Genomic DNA, 19,101 nt, shown 5'->3' with positions numbered 1-19,101 from the left:
GCCTCTCTCGATTACATGAACAAGTGAGTATAGATGCAACAATTAAAACATCTAAAATGATTCAATACATAAAACTAAAGTTATAATCCACAAACAAATATCAATACACCAAATCCATCAAACCCTAAAGAGAACTACTTCATGGATATGGAGTAATTCATCACAAATAAGTTTAAGTTAAAGGAAAACATAAAACGATCCAAACTCGTGTCTTGAGTGAGGATTGAATGATGAAATTCTTGTGCTTGTGCTTATCCAACTCCTACTTCGCCTCCTTAGGTCTTAGATGTGTCAAAAGTCCATAAAATAACATTTTTCATGTATATATACCAAGTAGGGTCGGGCCCAGATGAAAACTCATTTTCCTGCGTGAAATAAGACAATTACTTTGTAAATTTGCACAGGCGCACCGCATGGGGCGACGCACTATGCGGGGGCATTAGTGGGGAAATCTAGAGAGCTAGTTCTGACAGGCAGTAGGGATTTTATACAGGTGTGGCGCGTCACGCGCCGGCCCACACGTCGCGGTTGTGATGTTTTCTATGAGTACAGATTTTTCTTGACTTTTTGATATCCAGATATGGTTCTCGACCCCCGAACACGATCCTGGCTTAATCCCTTGGGATTTTACTCAGACTTCAAAGCTCTAAATAGCTCGAATTTATTCCATAACATCTACATAGCTCGGAATCACTCCTACAAGGCATAAAATACACAATTAGTGCAAAACACTATCAATTAAAGCTCAATACGAATAAAGTACAGTAAATTAGAGTGTAATAAGCTACTAAAACACGAGATTATAGCCTACCATCAAGAGCATCACTATGGACTTCGTGGTAGGCTTACCACAGACTTTGAGGAAACATGATGTTGTTTGGTCACTATGCACCGGTTGACCAAGTCCGCGTATTTTATTCCGGTGATGACTTCCTACACATTAGAGTGGTTGACTCAGATTTACATTAGGGAGATTATTCACCTACACGGTGTGCTCATTTCTATCATTTCAGACCATTGCACGCAGTTCACTTTTCACTTTTGGAGAGCTGTTTAGCGTGAGTTAGACACGCAGGTTGAGTTGAGTACTGCATTTCACCCTCAGACGAACGGGCAGTCTCAGCGAACCATTTAGATTTTGGAGGATATGTTGAGGGCATGCACTATTGATTTCTGAGGTCAGTGGGACCAGTTTCTACCTCTAGCAGAGTTTGCCTATAACAACAATTATCAGTCAAGTATCCAGATGGCTCCGTATGAGGCCTTATGGGAGGCAATGTTATTCTTCATTTGGTTAGTTTGAGCTTAGTGAGGCTAGATTATTGAGAACATATTTAGTTCATGATACTTTGGAGAATATGAAATTGATTCAGTAGCGGCTTCATACAGTACAGTCCAGGCAAAAGAGTTATGCTGATAGGAAGGTTCGTGATGTAGCTTACATAGAGAGTGAGAAGGTTCTTCTCCGAGTTTCACCTATGAAGCGCGTGATGAGATTCTGTAAGAAGGGCAAGTTGAGCCTGAGATTTATTGGCCATTCGAGATCTTAGAGAGAGTTGGGGAGGTTGCTTATAGGCTTGCGTTTCATCCCAGCTTAGCAGGGTTATATCCAGTATTTTATGTTTCTATACCTCGGAAGTACTATGAGGATAGGTCATATGTTTTGAACTTCAGCACTGTGCATATTGATGAGTATTTGACTTATGAAGAAGAGTGGTACACATTCTAGATCGGCAGGTTTGAAAGTTGAGATCTAAGGATATACCTTCTGTGAAAGTGCATTGGAGAGGTCATCGGACTGAGGAGGCTACTTGGGAGTCCGAGTCCAATGTGAGGAGTAGATATCCGCATATTTTTACCAGTCCAGTAACATATCTATGTCCGTTCGATGATAAACATTTCTTTTAGAGGTAGAGAATGTAATGACCTAATAGGTTGTTTTGACGCTAGCTCCCCATTTTATGATTTGAGACCTATCATAGCGCCATTTGATGATTTATGACTTGTGTGCGTAGTCCATATAAAATTTCGGAAAGTTTAAATAAGAATTTTTAAAGAAACTAAATTTTTGAACTTGAAAATGGCTAGAGTTGACCACGATCAGCATTACTAGTAAACAATCTCGGATCAGTATTTTGATAATTTTGGTAGGTTAGTATGACAATTTTGGACTTGTACGTATGTTTGGTTGGGATCCCGGGTGATCCGATGTCGTTTCGGCGCTTAATGTGAAAATTAAAAATTTGAAGTATGAACTTTGAAGTTCTTTGAGTTTTGGTGTTTGATTCTTGATTTTAGCTGTTATTTGGATGATTTGTGCTTGCAAGCGGGTTTGTATGATGTTATTTTTCACGCGCCGACCTTGGGGAGTCCGACCGGCGCTCAATCGAGATATCCCAGTTAAGCAAGCCTACTTGATGCTTTCTACCCAACCTTACTCATGAATAAAGTGAAGATGTTATCCATTAATTGACAATGAGAAGATCACATGAACAACACCACTTTCATTACTATTAGTTACTTCATTTATAATTTCCAAAAATATATTACACATTCATAGTTTAGAAGCGGGAACATGTAATACATATAAAATATTTCTAGTTTAACTTTCCAAAATTACGATACAACCCACACTATGTCTACGGATCCTCTAAGAGATACAAAAGAGTACTATGATGGTGCCGACAACAAGGCCCCGGCTATACCTCAAAACACTATACATAAGGGACAAAAGATACAAGACTCCGATATGAAGTGGGGCTCACCAAGTTAGCTGAGAAGAGGGTGTGTCGCTATTACTGGTCGATGTCGCCTGCTGAGGAATCACCTGGATCCATTAAAGATGCAACGCCCCCGACAAAAGGAATGTTAATACACATGGAATAGTACTAGTATGTAAGACTAAACACCCTCTCAATAAATCAAGTAATAGTACAAGGAAGAAGAAACATAGCATAAATGAGAGCCTCAAGTTATATTAAAGCATCTGTTTAAGAGAAAGATAGTTTTTCAAGTGAATATCAATATATTTAAATAGGAAGATATTTAACATCTATATACCACCGTATTTTGCGCGGAGTCCGATCTCGGCCCGATCGGCTAAGCCGTCTCACCCAAAGACATCCAATCACAGCGCCACCATGTGCGCGGCATGGTGTCCGATCTCGGCACAATTGGCTAAGCTGTCTCACCACAATGCCATGTGGATCGACATCACATTTTGCTAGCAATCACCTCATCCCAATTAAGGGGAATAATCTCAACACATCAATCACATCCTAATTAGGGGAATAATATCAACACATCAATCACGAGCTTTTCCCCCTCAATCACTTCTACACCGGCACATGTAGTTTCAGGGTTAGGTCATTTCAACTTACCCTTCCTCGGTTACTAAACGATACTCCCGAAACATTTATTATATAATAAAGTTACAACTCATTTCATAATCTTTCACACTTCCTTTTATTGTATTGGCTCCATGGGCCACATGTATAATTTTCATTCTTGGCACGATGGCCACGTTTTATATTTCATACTTACTTCTTTCACTTTCAAGCATCATCATAGATTATTAACAGTAAGGGCATTTGTAATCAAGACTTTATAGATGTATATAAGCAATAGAAGTCTTAAACACACTGAGTTTTCCTTCCAAGAATAAGGCATAATAAATTTGCAATTGCAACATAAATTGAAGTTATAGAATTATGATACATAAACCATACTTGAATACATTCCCGAAGGAGAGCATAATATAAGAGGAGCAAATGAAACACATCTTGAACATATAATTTTGGACACAATACTTATTAGGAATAACTGAATATATTAGGAATGACTTGGAACATGGGAATTAGGAACTTGGGCCAACCATACTGGAATCTTACGAGAACATCATGGAATTCGACTCTACAAGAGGAGTTTAGCAATACCTCACTTGAGCTTTACTTCAGTTACTACAATGTCCAAACACTCCTAGAAATTTCAATCTATAGGAAAATGATAGAAAAAAAAATGAATCATAATTAGAAGGATTCTCATGATATAAGTCTCTTGAAAATTTCATCAAACACCTATTATGCAAAATCGACTACAAGGCTCTACAATGGTAATTCCTTCCTCCCTCAACCAATTTCAATAAGAATCTACCCAAAATAGTTCAATAACCCCACATACTACCTCCTATTGGCGCATGCATGGCCTATCTCCCATTCCATAACTTACTTAAACCCATAACAATTGCATGAAGGTTTTAGAACAAGGTCTTACCAGGATAGTTGATTCTCTAGAGAGTGATTCCCTCGAATCTTCAAGTTTGGGGGAAAGAATTGATGATCTGGGAATTCCTCCTCTCTCTCTCTAAAGAACTCCCTTCTCTCTAAAATAGTTATTTTAACCAGCCAAAATAACCCTAAAGTCATTTTATAAGAAATGGGGTCGGGTTCTAAAAATAGAAAATGAACCCTCCGAACTCAACTCTGCGGTCGCAGAGTGTACCGCAGATCAGGTCTACGGCCCGCAAAATGGACCGCAGAAATGGTCCCAAAAAATTAGGTTGTTCGGGCTAGGTCTGCGGCAGGTCTGCTGTCTGCATACCAGCTATGTGGTCGCATAATGCACCGCGAAAGTCTCCCTCTATAATTTTTCATGTTGAATCTGCAATGGATGTGCGGCCTGCGAAATGATTATGCGATCGCATAATGGACCGCAAAATGACCTCCAAAATTGGCTTTGTTTCTGTTGCACTCTGCGACAGATTTGCGGTCCGCAAAGTGGTTTTGCGGTCGTATAGTGGACTGCAAAAATGCCATGTTCTGCAAAAATTATTCTTCCAACTCCCCAACGCACTGTACAACCCAAAAAGTTTATACTGTGGCGAGCTTCCTACCTCGGCACCACGAAACCTCGGGTCCTAGGTAACATTTTATGGGGCCTTACATTATTATACTTGTATGAATGTTTGGATTAGAGTCCCAGAGGCTCGGGTGAGTTTTGGATGAGTTCCGGACTGATTTGCTAGGATTTAAAATTTGCTATTGCTGCAGACCTTGCATTTGTGAGAGTCTGTTCGCAAATGCCAACCTCGCATTTACTAGTGCTAGCTCACATTTGCGATGCTGGGTAGGAGCTGGAGAGTTTCGCATTTCCGAAGCTTAGCTTGTATTTGCGAGAGGGTCTACCTTGGCATTTGCGAGATAATTATCGCATTTGCGACTCTGGTCATAGTAGGAGTAGTTTCGCTTTTGCGAACCTTTGTTCACATTTGCGAAGCTTTGTTCGCATTTGCAGAGGTTCCAGCCTTCGCAATTGCGAATGCATTTGTAACATCAGGGGGCTTAGGGACTGTTCGCATTTCCACTAGGTGTTAGTTTTTGCGAACATCGCAATTGAAAATAAGAGTTCCCAATTATAATACCTACAGCTAGATAAAACGTTGGGATTTTGGGATTTAGCTCATTTTATTCCATCTTTGAGACCTAGACTCCACATAGAGGCGATTTTAGAGATTAATTTGTTCCCAACTTCATAAGTTAGTAACTTTAACTTGTTTCTGTTTAATTTCGATTACTTTTTCATGAATTTACACTATTAAATCTAAGACTTCACAGAGTAGAAATAGGAGTTTTAAGTAGAAATCTAGGATTTTATATTTTAGAGACTTAGACCTCGATTTGAGGTCGAATCTCGAAACATATCACATATTTGGACTCGGAGGGAAATGGGTAATCGGGATTTGGTCTTAATTTCGGACTTCGACCACATGGGCCGGAGTTGACTTTATATTGACATTTCCAAATATGTTAAAGATCGAACTTTTTTACGAGGGTAGTTTCTAAAGCTTGTTTTGACTTATTTGAATAATATTTGACTAGATTTGGGTGGTTTGGAGGCTCGTTCTAAATGGAAAGTCGTGTTTTTCTTTATTATGTGCCCTTATTTGATACATATTTTCTTGAAACATATATGTCTTCACTTGTTAATTGTTTTCAATTGTTATGTGCTTCTATTTGCTTTATGCTTTGATTCAGTGTATGCCTTTACTTGTTATATGTCGTTTCTTGTTATTAGATAGATTCTTTTACCTGCTTCATATCCTTATTTGCCTTATTGTCTTTACTTGTTCCTTGTTTTATTCTATTATGTAATGTTGTATTGTGTGACCTTAGATTATTCTCATGTTACAACTTGTTTAAGTCTTGTTGGTATATGTTGTGAGGCTAGTTCCTAGATATTGCAGTATTTGACCTTCTTTGTTCGTGCTCGTACTTCCTTGGTGAATATATGCATTCTAGATCCCTTTAATATTGTGTTGTGAGACTTGCTACGTTAATTGTTACTAAGCATTTTCAAATGAACTGATATATTGGGATCAGGTTGCACGCCCCAACAATATTGTTATTAATATTGGAATCGGGTTGCATGCCGCAACGATATTAATATTTGTGCATATTGAAATTGGGATCGAGTTGCGCGCCGCAACGAAAATAATATTTTTCAGTTATTCTTGGTTATTATGCTCCGCTACAGTTTTGTGTTATAAGATTGTGATGTGATGATATTATGGGGCCCTCTATTCTCTATTATCTTATTTTGTTCATTATGTTTTTACTCGTTTCTCTATATTACTATTGCTTTTCTGCCTATTACTCATACGAATTTACAATGAGTGTCTTGTCATAGTTTCGTCACTACCTTGTCAAGGTTAGGCTCGATACTTACTGAGTACATGGGGTCGGTTGTACTCATAGAATACTTCTGCACTTCTTGTGCAGATTCCGGTGTTGGTTCCAGCAGCGTTCAGAGGTGATTTGCTCAGACCTTTTCTAGGAGACTTGAGGTAGTGCTACTTGGAGTTTGTAGTCCTGGAGTCCCCTTCCTATCTCTACTTACTATTTATTGTACCAGACATTATTGTACTTTTCTTTGCAGACTTGTGTTTAGTACTTCTAGTGGCTCATGTACTTGTTACACTAAATTTTAGGAATAGTTTTAGACATCATTGGTTGTAACTTTATTATACATTTTATGAGATTTCCCTCTTTATCCTTATTATGATGTTTATAGTTGTTAAACTGTTTTATTTATTGTTGCTAATGTTGGCTTGCCTAGCAAGCGGTGTTAGATGCCATTACGACCCCATAGTTGGAATTTTTGGACTGTGACATCTCAATACCATTTGTAATATACTTGAATTGAAAGAGAAGAGAATAAAGGCAAATCAAGGACTTTTATTAGAATCAATCGAAGTTGCATTCACAAATCAGACTAAATGAAAGCAAACTTCTTCACAACAATGGTGGATTCTACAATAGTGTTCTTGTGAGAGAGAAGTAGAGAAGAGTTATGTTGACAAGTGACTTAATCTAGTCTCTTTGCTTATAGTTTTTGTATCTTTTATTTCTAAAATGAAGTTATTTATGGTATGTATCGCTATTATTTCAGATACAATGGGTCATGAAGAGAATAGAGATCAAACGAAATGGAATTGAGCAAAAAAAAAAAGTAAAGGAAGAAATCATGAAAAACAGCCTCAGATGTCGCAAATGCGAACGGGGCTTCGCATTTGCAAAGTCAACCAGACCAGTCAAAGTTCGCAAATGCGAAGAGATTCTCGCAAATGCAAAGTCAACCAGACCAGCCAAAGTTCACAAATACGAACCCTGGATCACAATAGCGAAGGCGAGAGAAGAAGTCAGGGGTCGCAAATGCAGACATATACATTGCAATTGTGATAGACCACAGTAAAGGCCAAGTTCGCAAATGCGAACCTCTGCGTCGCAATTGCGATGGTCCATAGAAAAGTTTAAGTTCGCAAATGCGAGCCACGAGCTTCTGGCCTGGATAAATTCGATATTTTATATTTTTTTGATATTAAACCCACATAAAATTCAGTCTAGCTTCTTGAAAACATGTCTTTGGCAGAAAATACAAGTTTTGGAGAGATAAGGTTCTCAAACCACACTTGGGAGTTGAAAATTTGAAGACTTTGGATGAGATTTTCTTACCCTTTTTACTCATTTCTTCAATTCCTTACTTTGTATTGAATATCTAAGTGTATAGTATTTTATTCCATTACTTGAATCTTGTTTAAGAAAATATTCATTATTAAAGTTTGAATTAAATCTCTTGTTATGCTTATGTATTGAATGTTTTTTATTAATTATGAAGTGAGTTAATTGTTTCTTAAATTATTCTTGTTCTTTAATATTTCCAAAGGGATTAGCTAACCCTAGGACTCGCCTTTAACTTCGAATTAATCTTGAAAAAGGCAAAATCGGGGTTTGAAAAGATAAATTAACAAGAAATTGAGGCGTTAACCCTTATTTTATAGATTCTACCTAGGGATAGGATTGAACTACTTGTAGTCATATTCGGGTGTACTTAATTCCCTTAATTATTTTAGGGATAATTCCATTAGAAAGTCTTGTTAGTCTTCGTAAGAAGCTAATATAGAATTGATATCCGAGGGTAAATAACATAAACTCGCTCACATTTGTAAAATCGTGAAATACATTGGATTGTTACTTGAGTGTCATTCCCCTTGTATACATGTTTGTAGTCATTGATCATTTTACTTGCTTTCTAGTTTAGTTTATATTTCCGTATTAGTTATAAGCTTTTCTCAAAAACCCCTAATAGTGTTTTGCTTAGCATAAAAAGCGACAATTCTCTTACTTGCCTAATCGCCTACATATTGTTCCCTCTAGGATTCGATCCCGACTCATAGTTGGATAAATTATATTGCATGCGACCGTATACAATTACTCTTTGAGGAGTGGATTTGAACGTTATTAAGAAGGAAGAAGGAGAAAAGAGAATCGGGAGAGAAGAGGGTAGTTGAGAAAGGAATATACCAGATACCATAACTACCTCAGCTCCCAGTTGGAGTTGTTATTCATTCCCAGCTCTAACAACCACAACCGTTGATCTCTAACTAGTTTTATCTCCTTGTGCCACGTATCCTGTCTTATCAGCTAAACTAAACCCCTTCTATCCGAACCCTAGTGCCACTTTCCTAATTCGTTTCATTGCCTTTCTTCCTCTTTCCTTAACGCTGCCGATGAATTTCCTAATCCTAACACGAATTATGCTATTTCAGTCGCATACATTTGAATTTGTGTCTGAAGTGAGTAAATTTGCAAAATAAATAAATAAATAACTAAAATATTAAACTTAGAGTAGAATTTAAACCATTGCCCCAAATTCAGGTATTTCTGCATTCCCCCATCTATATATTCTACCAAAAGCAAATGTATCTTTGCCTTTTCATGAAAGTACAATCACATAGATATTCTAATATTTGATGTTGGCAATATGGGATTTCTAGTGACACAGAAATTTAGAAAGATCTTTTAGGTGTTAATTATTGCATAGAAGGGCCATTCCTAATACAGAATTGAGTAGAGGACAATCTTAAACTTAGGCCTTAGCTAACCATCTGAATTTAGTAGATATTCAAAACTATGCAAATAACTCAAAACTCTTGAAGGCCATGATATCTCGTTGCTGAGTGTAATTCAATTTCACAACCTCCAATTTAAAACTAGACCATAACTATCCAGATCAATTGGGTCTTATTTACAAGTAACGGGTAGTGTTACTACAACACGGTAAATACGCCATACAATTACATTTTGCTTTAAAGGGAAAACTGATAGGTAATTGAGACAAATTATGCAAGTATTTATTCATTAAAACGACCACAATACCTATGGTTTTTCCCCGTGCTCTTTTTCGTCTTGCAACAATTGAAATGCACTACTGCACATAGAGAAAAGGCAAAAGCACAAAAAGAAAAAGAAACAGAAATAGAAAACTAGGAAATCTTGATCTGGTTGGTGGAGGATAATTTTGAAAAGAACCACTCCCAGCAGTCGTAAACTTAAGGTAACACCAATAAGAGATTAACCAAGAAACTGAAACTGAGTCATCTATTGCGTAGGTACAAATATATGACACACATTAAAGGGACAAAGATTACTTCCTTGAAACTGCTGACATCTTATTGTAGCCGTTTGCTAGGGTACAAAGATATGACACACAAATAGGTTAGAGATCACCCTTCTTTGAACTTCTTGTAGCCTGATTTGGAGAAGTGTTGCTTTCGAATGAAAAGTTACTGCCCACTCTCTTCCATCTTCTTTTTCATCTTGAATTGCAATGTGGCAGGAGCACAATCCAGTGGTGTTTCACCTTATTGAAAATCAACACCAATAGATAGAAATGATCATCGGAATGACAAACAGATTCACCAAAAGATTTTGAGACTGTTAAGAACCAGAATATTAGCATTTCCCAAGTCCCCAACCTGTGCGCCAACTGGGGTTGGGCCAGCTAACTCACAGGAGATTTCTCGGTTATATATATATATATATATAAAATATTTGCATAGCACACAATAAACAGCATGACAAAGTATACTCTTTTAACAGGAGCAGATCAAATATTGGTTTAAATGATGCTCTTTCAAAATATAGAAACAACTACCTCAACCTCATTTCCACTATTATCACATTCTGGATGCTATCTTGCAGCTCCAACTAGACTAAAAGAGTTCTATGCTTTAGATATCTTTTTACCTTGTGAATTTTTGCAGTACAAACTAGCTCCACTCTCCATGAGGGCAAATGCTATTTCAGTTCGATTGAATACAGCCGCCTACATTAGCCAATGTCAATTATAATTGTCACACTCTAAAATAGAGATATTATATGCTAATTGTACAATCATGTAGTTGAGTATAAGATAAGAGAACCAGATGTAACAATGATGATCCTCGCTTGTCAAGGTAATTTGCATCAACTCCCTGATAAAATTGAGATAAAAAAGTAAGCCTGAAAAATGCTATATTGAAATACAAGAGAAAGAAAGTAAACTACCCTATCTTATCAAAGAGAGAGAGAGAGAGAGAGTAAACATTACCTGACTTAGAAGCTTCTTTGCCGCACTGACATCACCATTTTTTATTGCTTCTCTTAAACCCTACACAAAAATTGGCCCGCACAACCTATCATTCAAGGGAAAATGAAGGAGAAAATCTTGACTTTCTCAAGCACACAATCTACTGTTCACAATCTAGCAATGTTAAAGTGCGTTTACGACACTATGTTCCCAATAAGCTTCGCTACTATTTAAGACCCATTTTGTCATTTGTTTTCTATGTTTTTACAGTTACCTTGTGTTCCATGTAACTAAACGGTTGATAAATCATTTGGCTTCAAACATCTATGAAATGACTAGGTGTCAAATTTTATGCTTCCCTGCTTCTTTACCTACACCTTCCTACAATGTTTCAATTTCCCCAGAACCAGCCTACTTAACCTAATTTGAAGATCTACTCCCTATGAGAAATTCAAGGTCACCACTGGAAAACCAAGGTTAAAAACAATACCTCCCCACTGACTTCGTAATCCGCTGACATTGTCTCCATACTGCAGCTGGTAGCTGGACCAGTATTGAAAGTTGTACTGCAAAAAGATTTGCTTAGTTAGTTCTGTTATTAAATTCGTAGGCCACGCAGGTAAGATATGGGAGAGCACCAAAGGTTATGGATTTTGAACAAAACTTCTTATAAACTAACTTAAGTTAAAGGTAGAAAAAGGAAAATAAGGAAGTGAAAGTGGGAAAATATAAAGGGGAAGTCTGCAAATAAATTCTCCTTCCTCGTGTCTGGTTTAAATAGAAAATAACAAAAGTTGAACAGAAAACAATTTCTCTCTTGTTTAGACACTCAAAAGAAGGGAGGAAATAATTTGATAGTTATATGTTAAAGTGACTTTATATTTGGAACTTACTCTAGAACTTTGGGGTTAAAGTTTTCTGGGGCTTATACACAATTCACTCTACAGAGAATACTAATCAAACTCCTTGGAGTTTTATTACAAAATGGAGTAACTCATACAGTGATTGCGGCACTCAAAAATGAGACTATTTAACCATGAGGGAAGGTGGAATTAACTATCCAGCCAAGAAAGCCTCATCATAGAAGAGTCTAAAAGAACAACACGGCCTTGATTTGATTTCACAAGCAACAATAATACCTTCAAGCTAATTTTTTTTTTTTGGATGTGGTGGTATGATGACATAAGTTGAGCTTAAATATAAGTGAGAATTCATATAGCCAACCCCCACTTGTATTGTTGCTGTTGTTTTTTGGCGACGCTCGTGGCCGGGTCAGATTGCACATACTTCAACTAATTTCATCGGGTACCTCCTCCCTCCCACCAGAACAGGTACAGGGTAACATTGTCAGTGTTATCAAAGGCGAAAAGCGCAAAAAAGCTCTAAGGTCATTTGGGGCTTTAAGCGCAAATAAAGCATGATGGGCTTTAATAAAAAAAGGCACAACTGGAGAAAAAGTAAAAATATGCATATGTAGTCTAAGAACAATAATTATAAGCATGAATAACAAATATATGGACAAAGAAATTGAAAAAAAAAGATTACGATAAAGTTAAATATCAATTATTTAGTGTCGCCTTTTCAGGATTACGCCCGTTGGCAAGTAAAAGTATGTCTTAGAGCCTTGATACGATACTGAAGCGCCCACAAAGCGAGGCAAAGCGCTCAACATATTTTGAGCCTCGCTTCAGGGCTTAAGCGCGCCTTTTACAACACTGAACATTGTCCACCAAGATTTGGGCAGATGAGAAGAAATCACCTAGCAGTTTTGTCTCCACTGGGATTTGAACTTGAGACTTCATGGTTCCCCACTTTATTGACCACCAGGCAAACACTCTTGGGCTATGTTGCTCGGACTCTCCAAAAGTGTTGCCGCACCCGTGTCGGATCCTCCAAATATGCACTAAATTTGAAGGATCTGACTCGCACCCAACAACATTTTTGAAGAGTCCGAATAACATAGCTCTTTGGGTGCTTTACTTTACTTTATTTTGCTAATCTTTCATGCAAGTTCACTAAAAATGATGCATGGCGCTAAATATGCATTTAAAATTGCTATTTAAATGTTAATTACTCCCACCATTTGTTCGAGTATATTTTTGTCCATGTTCTCATAAAGGGACTTTCTACGGCACTTCTTAAACCTTTTCATTATCTAGTACCAAAAAGACACTTTAGAATCCAAGTCATCTAAACAATGTCTAAAGTTCTCTTTAACAACAACAACCGCCCCGGTGTAATCCCACAAGTGGGGTCTAGGGAGGATAGTGTGTATGCAGCCTTACCCCTACCTTGCGAAGGTGGAGAGGCTGTTGGAGAGGTTGTTTCTGGTAGACCCTCAGCTAAAGCAAAGCACAACATCTAAAGTTCTCTTCATCTCTAAATTTGAACCCACTTCTATTTAAATAAATATAATAGTGGGCAAGTTTTGGCGTAACAGCCGAGTAGCTCCAGTGCGACCTATTGGCCGTAGGTTCGATACACCACAAAGCATTTGACACACTATGTGACCCCTTTAGCTTAAATATAATAGAACTCTAATTCTTACCTTAATATTCGTGGCTTAAACAAACGAAACACAAAAATTGGAATGGAGCGAGTAGTATTTAACAGTAATGAGTCGGTTTAAATTGAGTTATATAGTTGTTATATATACATAAAACCTCAAAACAAATATATAACTATATTAAATTTAGGATTACAAAGGACTATTGAGAAAATTAACGAAACGCATAACCGACATCAACCAGTTGGCGACTGAGACATAGGCGTTGTTGTTCGCTGATTATAATTAATGAATATTCTGATGAATTCCAGTTTTACTCAGGCCTTTATCCGATAAAACCAAGGATCAAAAGGGATCTGTAATAGACTACGACATGTATTTGAAGCTTTATGTTGCATAAATAAAGCACACAATTCGAGGATAATTCCTTTAGGGATGACCTATCTGCTTTATCAATTCCTTGAACCAAACAAGCACTCTGAGTTATTTAGAAGAATTTAAGAGTCAAAAGAGATACATATCACATAGTAAGAGGTTAACAACATGCTAGAGCACCTGTGATTATACAAAAATGACATCCCAAGCACCTAGGGTTTTCCGAAATGACAACCCAAAATTCTAGTTCCGACAAAACAAGGATTCTAACATTAGTCAATCAAGACTTCACTTATTAAAGAAAAAATTAATATAAGCTACATCCTAAATCAATTAGAAACCAACAACAGAAAGAGTCACTAAAAGAAGTAACGACTCGAACAAAAATGCAGCTAATGTTTTCTTGTGAAGAGCATTTAAAATGAAATCATTTACTCCCTTTGTCCAAGAATGTCCTGTTTTTTATTGCATGTAAGATTTAAGGTGAATGTTGAACCTTTTGTATCCAATTAGTAGGCATGGGAATTTCTGAAGAGCATGGTTCCTTGCCTTTTAAGGGTTAGAATAGAAGAATTAAGCACATTGAGAAGGTCAAAACTCGGGTTTATTTAGTTTTCCTAATGTTTAATATATAGGTAATGTTTCCTTCATGGAGGATAGTAATATTTTCTTTCTCATTAGATCTATTGTCTTCCTTGACATACACACGTCTTTATCCATTGAGTCTGTGTTTGAGCCAGTCCCAGGCGAGTGTCTTCAATGACACATTTAATGGCAATGCTTCTGGGACGAATAACATTAGTTGGCTCAATCTCACACAGTTACAAGTTACAACGGCTATAAAGAAAAGCAAATCTGTTTTTGAAGAAAAAAGATTGGACACATTTTTCCAAAAGGACAACTAGATACATCATATACATACCCTTGCTTGTTGTTTGATGTTGAACCTCTACTTGTTGGAATTCTATTTTCCTTCTTTGGCTTTGGATTTGTGTTTACTATCGAATTTGGCATAGTTTTGCTCTGCTGGAATGAAAAGAAAATGTAAGGGAATGCCATTTGCTCAAAAAGCATTTAAAGGCCAGTAAATATGTCCTTTCCTGTGGAGTGACGGATGTTGTTGGTGTAGCTGTGACTTGACATATACACAAAGGCATCCCACATTTGCATTCTGCGATGTCTACCGCAGGAGTTTGCTTGACAGTATCTTCAGTTTTGATATCTGCAACGGCACCGACATCTAAAGCTGAAAATGAATCTTTCAGGGCACTGACTTCATCTGAAGAAGCTACCATGCCATCTCCAATGGGTCTACTAAGATGAGTTAGTAATAGGATGTAAGACTTTTTAGTTTCCTCAAGCAGAATAAAGATGATTGTAATTAGAAATTGTATTAAATGATGTATAAGGAGAACAACAGCATGCTGTATTTAGGAAGATAATTTTCACCTCAGACTATCAACAACAGATATATCTGAATAACCCTTCAATCTCATAAAAAAAAATTCAATGAGGTACAGATGAATAAATCAATGGCCTCACACCTCAAAGATGACAAAAATATACCCTTCTAACATATTGCAGTACTGAAATATGATGATCCTTGGATCAATCTTTAACCAAACAGAGCCAAGAAGGCATACTTCCCAAAACTTTCCCGTTCCTGTTATTTCCCAAGTCCAAGTGCTTCATACAGATGGAACTGCAAGCAACTCGCCAGATGGTTTCCGACTCTTTACATTCTTTGACAATGTAAGAACAGATACTACTGTCACTAGATTCTATTCTCACAATGATGCACCAATAAAGGCTTCAACATTTGTATTTGTTTTTTCTTTTTTAATTTTTTTTAGTTTTGATGATCAAACTTAAGTGTTATCTTAACTTAAGCGTAGCAGATTTCTAGTATTTCATTTACTAGTCACCAATCACCCACGAGCTAATGTGAGCATAATATTGCTTCCTAAACAAAAAATTCTTAATGATTGAAACATTGGAGAACATGATTGAATTGGGTGAGAGAAGATGGAATTTCAAGAGTAAATTTCCCATGACTTTGCGTCAAAGCATCTCTCACTTCCAGAATTTGGCAAACTAAATGATTTTTTGCCTTCAATATTAAGAAGTACAAGATATTACATTAGTCATAATGGCAGAAATTTACCGCGAGGAGTTATTAAAACAATCTGCACAAACTCTAACACTTGAGTGAAGACCAAATTGTGGTAAGGCCTGAAATAATTTTGCGCATAAGCAAAAAGGTAAACCAACCAAAAAAAAAGGATGCTTAAGAAAAGCTGCATATAACAAATAGAACTCACCATCTGATTTGCTGAATGTTCAGCACACAATGTTCGGCCGCAACATCTGCAGTGGTGCTATAGAAACAATCCCAAGGATTAAGGCAGTCAGATACAATATCCGGAACTAGGTTTTCTTTTGTCTTTTTGGATTAGAAAGTAATTACAATATCTGAACTAACTTAAGCTAATAGCTGAAACATTGCTAAGTCCCTGCAGGTTAATTGAGCAGGTGTTAAGAAAAGGCTTCAAAATAGGGACGACATAGCGAAGGAGTAAAAAAGAAATCTCTATGTCTGACAGGAACAGAAAGATACGAATTACCAAAAACAGAATATCAAGTCAAATAACAAACCAGAGAACTTGATATGCATAATATTTCAAATCTTTGTAACTTCAGATGCTAAATTAATGCATGAACCACAAGCAAAAGAGCATATAGTCATAGTCACTAACGTTAGGGGATTTTTGCTTGAAGAAATTTGAAACCATTAACAATACAACTGCAGGCAGAGATATTCACAGTATCCGTGGCACTTCCCTCTTTTCTTGTTGTAGACAGGATGACCTTCTTCAGTAGTAGTCTACTTATCTGCTAAGCATGGAACTGAAAATAGGGGATATAGAGACATGGAAATGCAATCCTATAGGTTGACCTCAATCTTATGGGTCTGGTGGATCATGAGCTATTCATTTAGGTCCACCTTTTTTTTTATAAGGATTCATTTAGGTCCAACTTGTCAAATGAGCAAAAATCACGATGGCTACTGCTCTTTCAATTATAAGGGATGGAGCTGTGAGTTTGCTTCTAAGATAGCCTTTTGTTGTGTCAATGTACTAGAGTTACTGCTAGCAATTCCAGTTTCAACCTAACTTTTGGCATTTTAGATCCATACAGCAACTCTGCCTGCATGAGCTTGCTTACATTGCAGGTCCCAAACCCGGATAGAGGAGGAGGGTTGTAATAGGCTGGTAGCCACCAAAAAACTATCCAATTTACGACGAATCATCATAATACAATAAATCATTCGGACGTGCTCACCTAGGCACGCGTTATATTGGCCTAAGATGAGCTTAAATGACAGACATGGTCAATGCGGATTCATATAGTAGAGAACAACTAGTTTGGAATTGAGGCGTAGGAGTTGAGGATGTTGTAGAAGATATCCATACAGCCCTTTGAAACTCTTCCGGTGCCCTTGACCTTCATTTTCTACATTCAAAGGTAACTCCTCGCCTAACAATAACAATCTTACCCTTGAAAACTTCAACTAACCAATGAGATCCAATGTCCCTAGAAAGAAAATAAAGGTCACCTCAACACTATCCTTTTAACAACCTACTGATCTTGCCTCTTGAACTCAACTACAAGAACGAGAAGACATAATTCAATTCGACATTCCCTTTTCTTATGCCGTGCATTCGCTTAATATGTGCGCCCTAAAGTAATAGTAATCGTTAAAAGTACAGCCCCAACTTCCCTGCAATTCTCCTTGCTGATCCGCCCTTTCTTCTTGGTTGGGTAAACGCTTTTTGACAAGCTGATTATTAATACTCGTAACTGTCTCAATTTGCTGGTAAATTGGGTACATTACAGAACTTTTCATTATAGAAATTATTATAAGTTCCCAAACCATCATTCCATTGACCTATTCATCAGTCATCACAGTGCGTCAGAAGATGAAGAAGAAACTCTTATTGCTGAAAAGGGGATAACTCAGCTTTTTTGCCCAAGAAAAGAAAATCCACCATAATTGAAAGATGAGTATCGGCTGAAAAACTAATCTGCTACGCTGAAATCAAATTACTAAAATTGCAAAAACTTGAGTCATCAGATCAAACTGTTGTGACAGAGAAATACTAAGATGAAAATGTCGGAAAGAATTACGTACCCGTCGCCGGAAAGTGTTGAAGCTGCAACTGCAGACATCACAACGTGAAGCTTCTTGGAATGGCGGTGGTTCCGACGACATTCTCCGCTCTCTCGATTCACGGCTATTCCTGATATTTTCTTCTCCTATTTTCACCTTTTTTTCACGGCCTTTTTCTTTTTTGCCTTTTTATTTATTCTTTTTCCTTTTCTCGTTTCGTGCTAAATGGCAACTAACCAAGTAGAGTACCTCTTTTGGAAAAAGTCAAATAGGCACACGTACTTAGTACGAAATCGTGCTTCTGGTCTCCCAACTTCACGGTATTTCAAATTGATATATCTGAATTTATCCAAAATAAGTGTTTTAAACCCCTCTAATCATCAACCGAGTTTATGGGACATTGCTTTAAGCAAGGCTGAATACATGGACAGCACTTAAACTTGCACCTTTTTTCTACTTAGACACTTATACTAAGGCTTGTACCTATTAAACACTTTATCTTTATCAAAATGTGTTATTTAAACACAAGTATGACAATTCCAAACCAAATGAAGTGCGTGCATATCACTCTATTCTGACCTAACAACCAGAACCAATACAAATATTACATGTCAGCAAACAAAGAAAAGATATATAAAAAATAAAACCGAAACAATCAGAGTCCTAAACACACTAGATCTCTTCTTTTATCGATCAAAGCAAACAACAGACACACATTCATAGAGTTGTACAATTTGCCACATTATGCTTAAGGTTATACACCACCAGTCCTCAACTGGCCGTTGAAGAAGAGAAGCCTACATACTTCAATTCCTCGAGAATTGGGGAAGAGGTCTACTGGAGAACTCAAAATTGAGTAAGTTGTTTTAGTTGAAGAAAGAGAGGCGAGGAAAACAAGGCTCTCTTTTGTTGAAGAAAAAGAGAAGGTGAGGAACAAGGTTATGTTTTGTGGATTTTTCATAGTGGCTGGCGTTGACTGATGTATTTGAAGCTAAATATTCCAATTGGTATCAACTCAACATGGTTATCACCATCGAATTCTGGAAGGAATGGCATATACTCAGACAATTGCATAAATTAATGCGGTAAAAAGGAACAAGCTTTTCGAGTGAGGTGGTGGTAGCGGCAACTAGATCTGAAGAAA

The 19,101-nt window shown here is 37.2% G+C and overlaps 1 protein-coding gene across 2 annotated transcripts; it reads right to left on the bottom strand.

Annotated features, from left to right (window-relative positions):
- Nucleotides 1-9,813: 9,813 nt before the first annotated feature.
- LOC107759019 (uncharacterized) lies at nucleotides 9,814-18,171 on the bottom strand. 2 transcript variants are annotated; one of them, XM_075252216.1, is made up of 10 exons: nucleotides 17,979-18,171; nucleotides 16,108-16,164; nucleotides 15,951-16,018; nucleotides 14,890-15,100; nucleotides 14,709-14,812; nucleotides 11,396-11,471; nucleotides 10,927-10,986; nucleotides 10,760-10,810; nucleotides 10,584-10,662; nucleotides 9,814-10,197 (listed from the first exon to the last, which is right to left on the bottom strand). In XM_075252216.1, the coding sequence occupies exons 1-10, from the start codon at nucleotides 18,057-18,059 to the stop codon at nucleotides 10,121-10,123; spliced, it is 864 nt and encodes a 287-aa protein (XP_075108317.1). In that variant the 5' UTR covers nucleotides 18,060-18,171; the 3' UTR covers nucleotides 9,814-10,120. The 2 variants fall into 2 exon arrangements, with proteins under 2 accessions (XP_075108317.1, XP_075108318.1); XM_075252217.1 differs by having other exon boundaries at nucleotides 14,890-15,097; nucleotides 17,979-18,170.
- Between the last annotated feature and the right edge of the window lie 930 nt (nucleotides 18,172-19,101).

The sequence above is a fragment of the Nicotiana tabacum genome, chromosome 4 (assembly GCF_000715075.1).
Source record: "Nicotiana tabacum cultivar K326 chromosome 4, ASM71507v2, whole genome shotgun sequence".
NCBI classification, from domain to species: Eukaryota; Viridiplantae; Streptophyta; class Magnoliopsida; order Solanales; family Solanaceae; genus Nicotiana; species Nicotiana tabacum.
The sequence above is the reverse complement of the archived record's forward strand: the minus strand, read 5'-3'. Positions and strand labels throughout refer to the sequence as shown.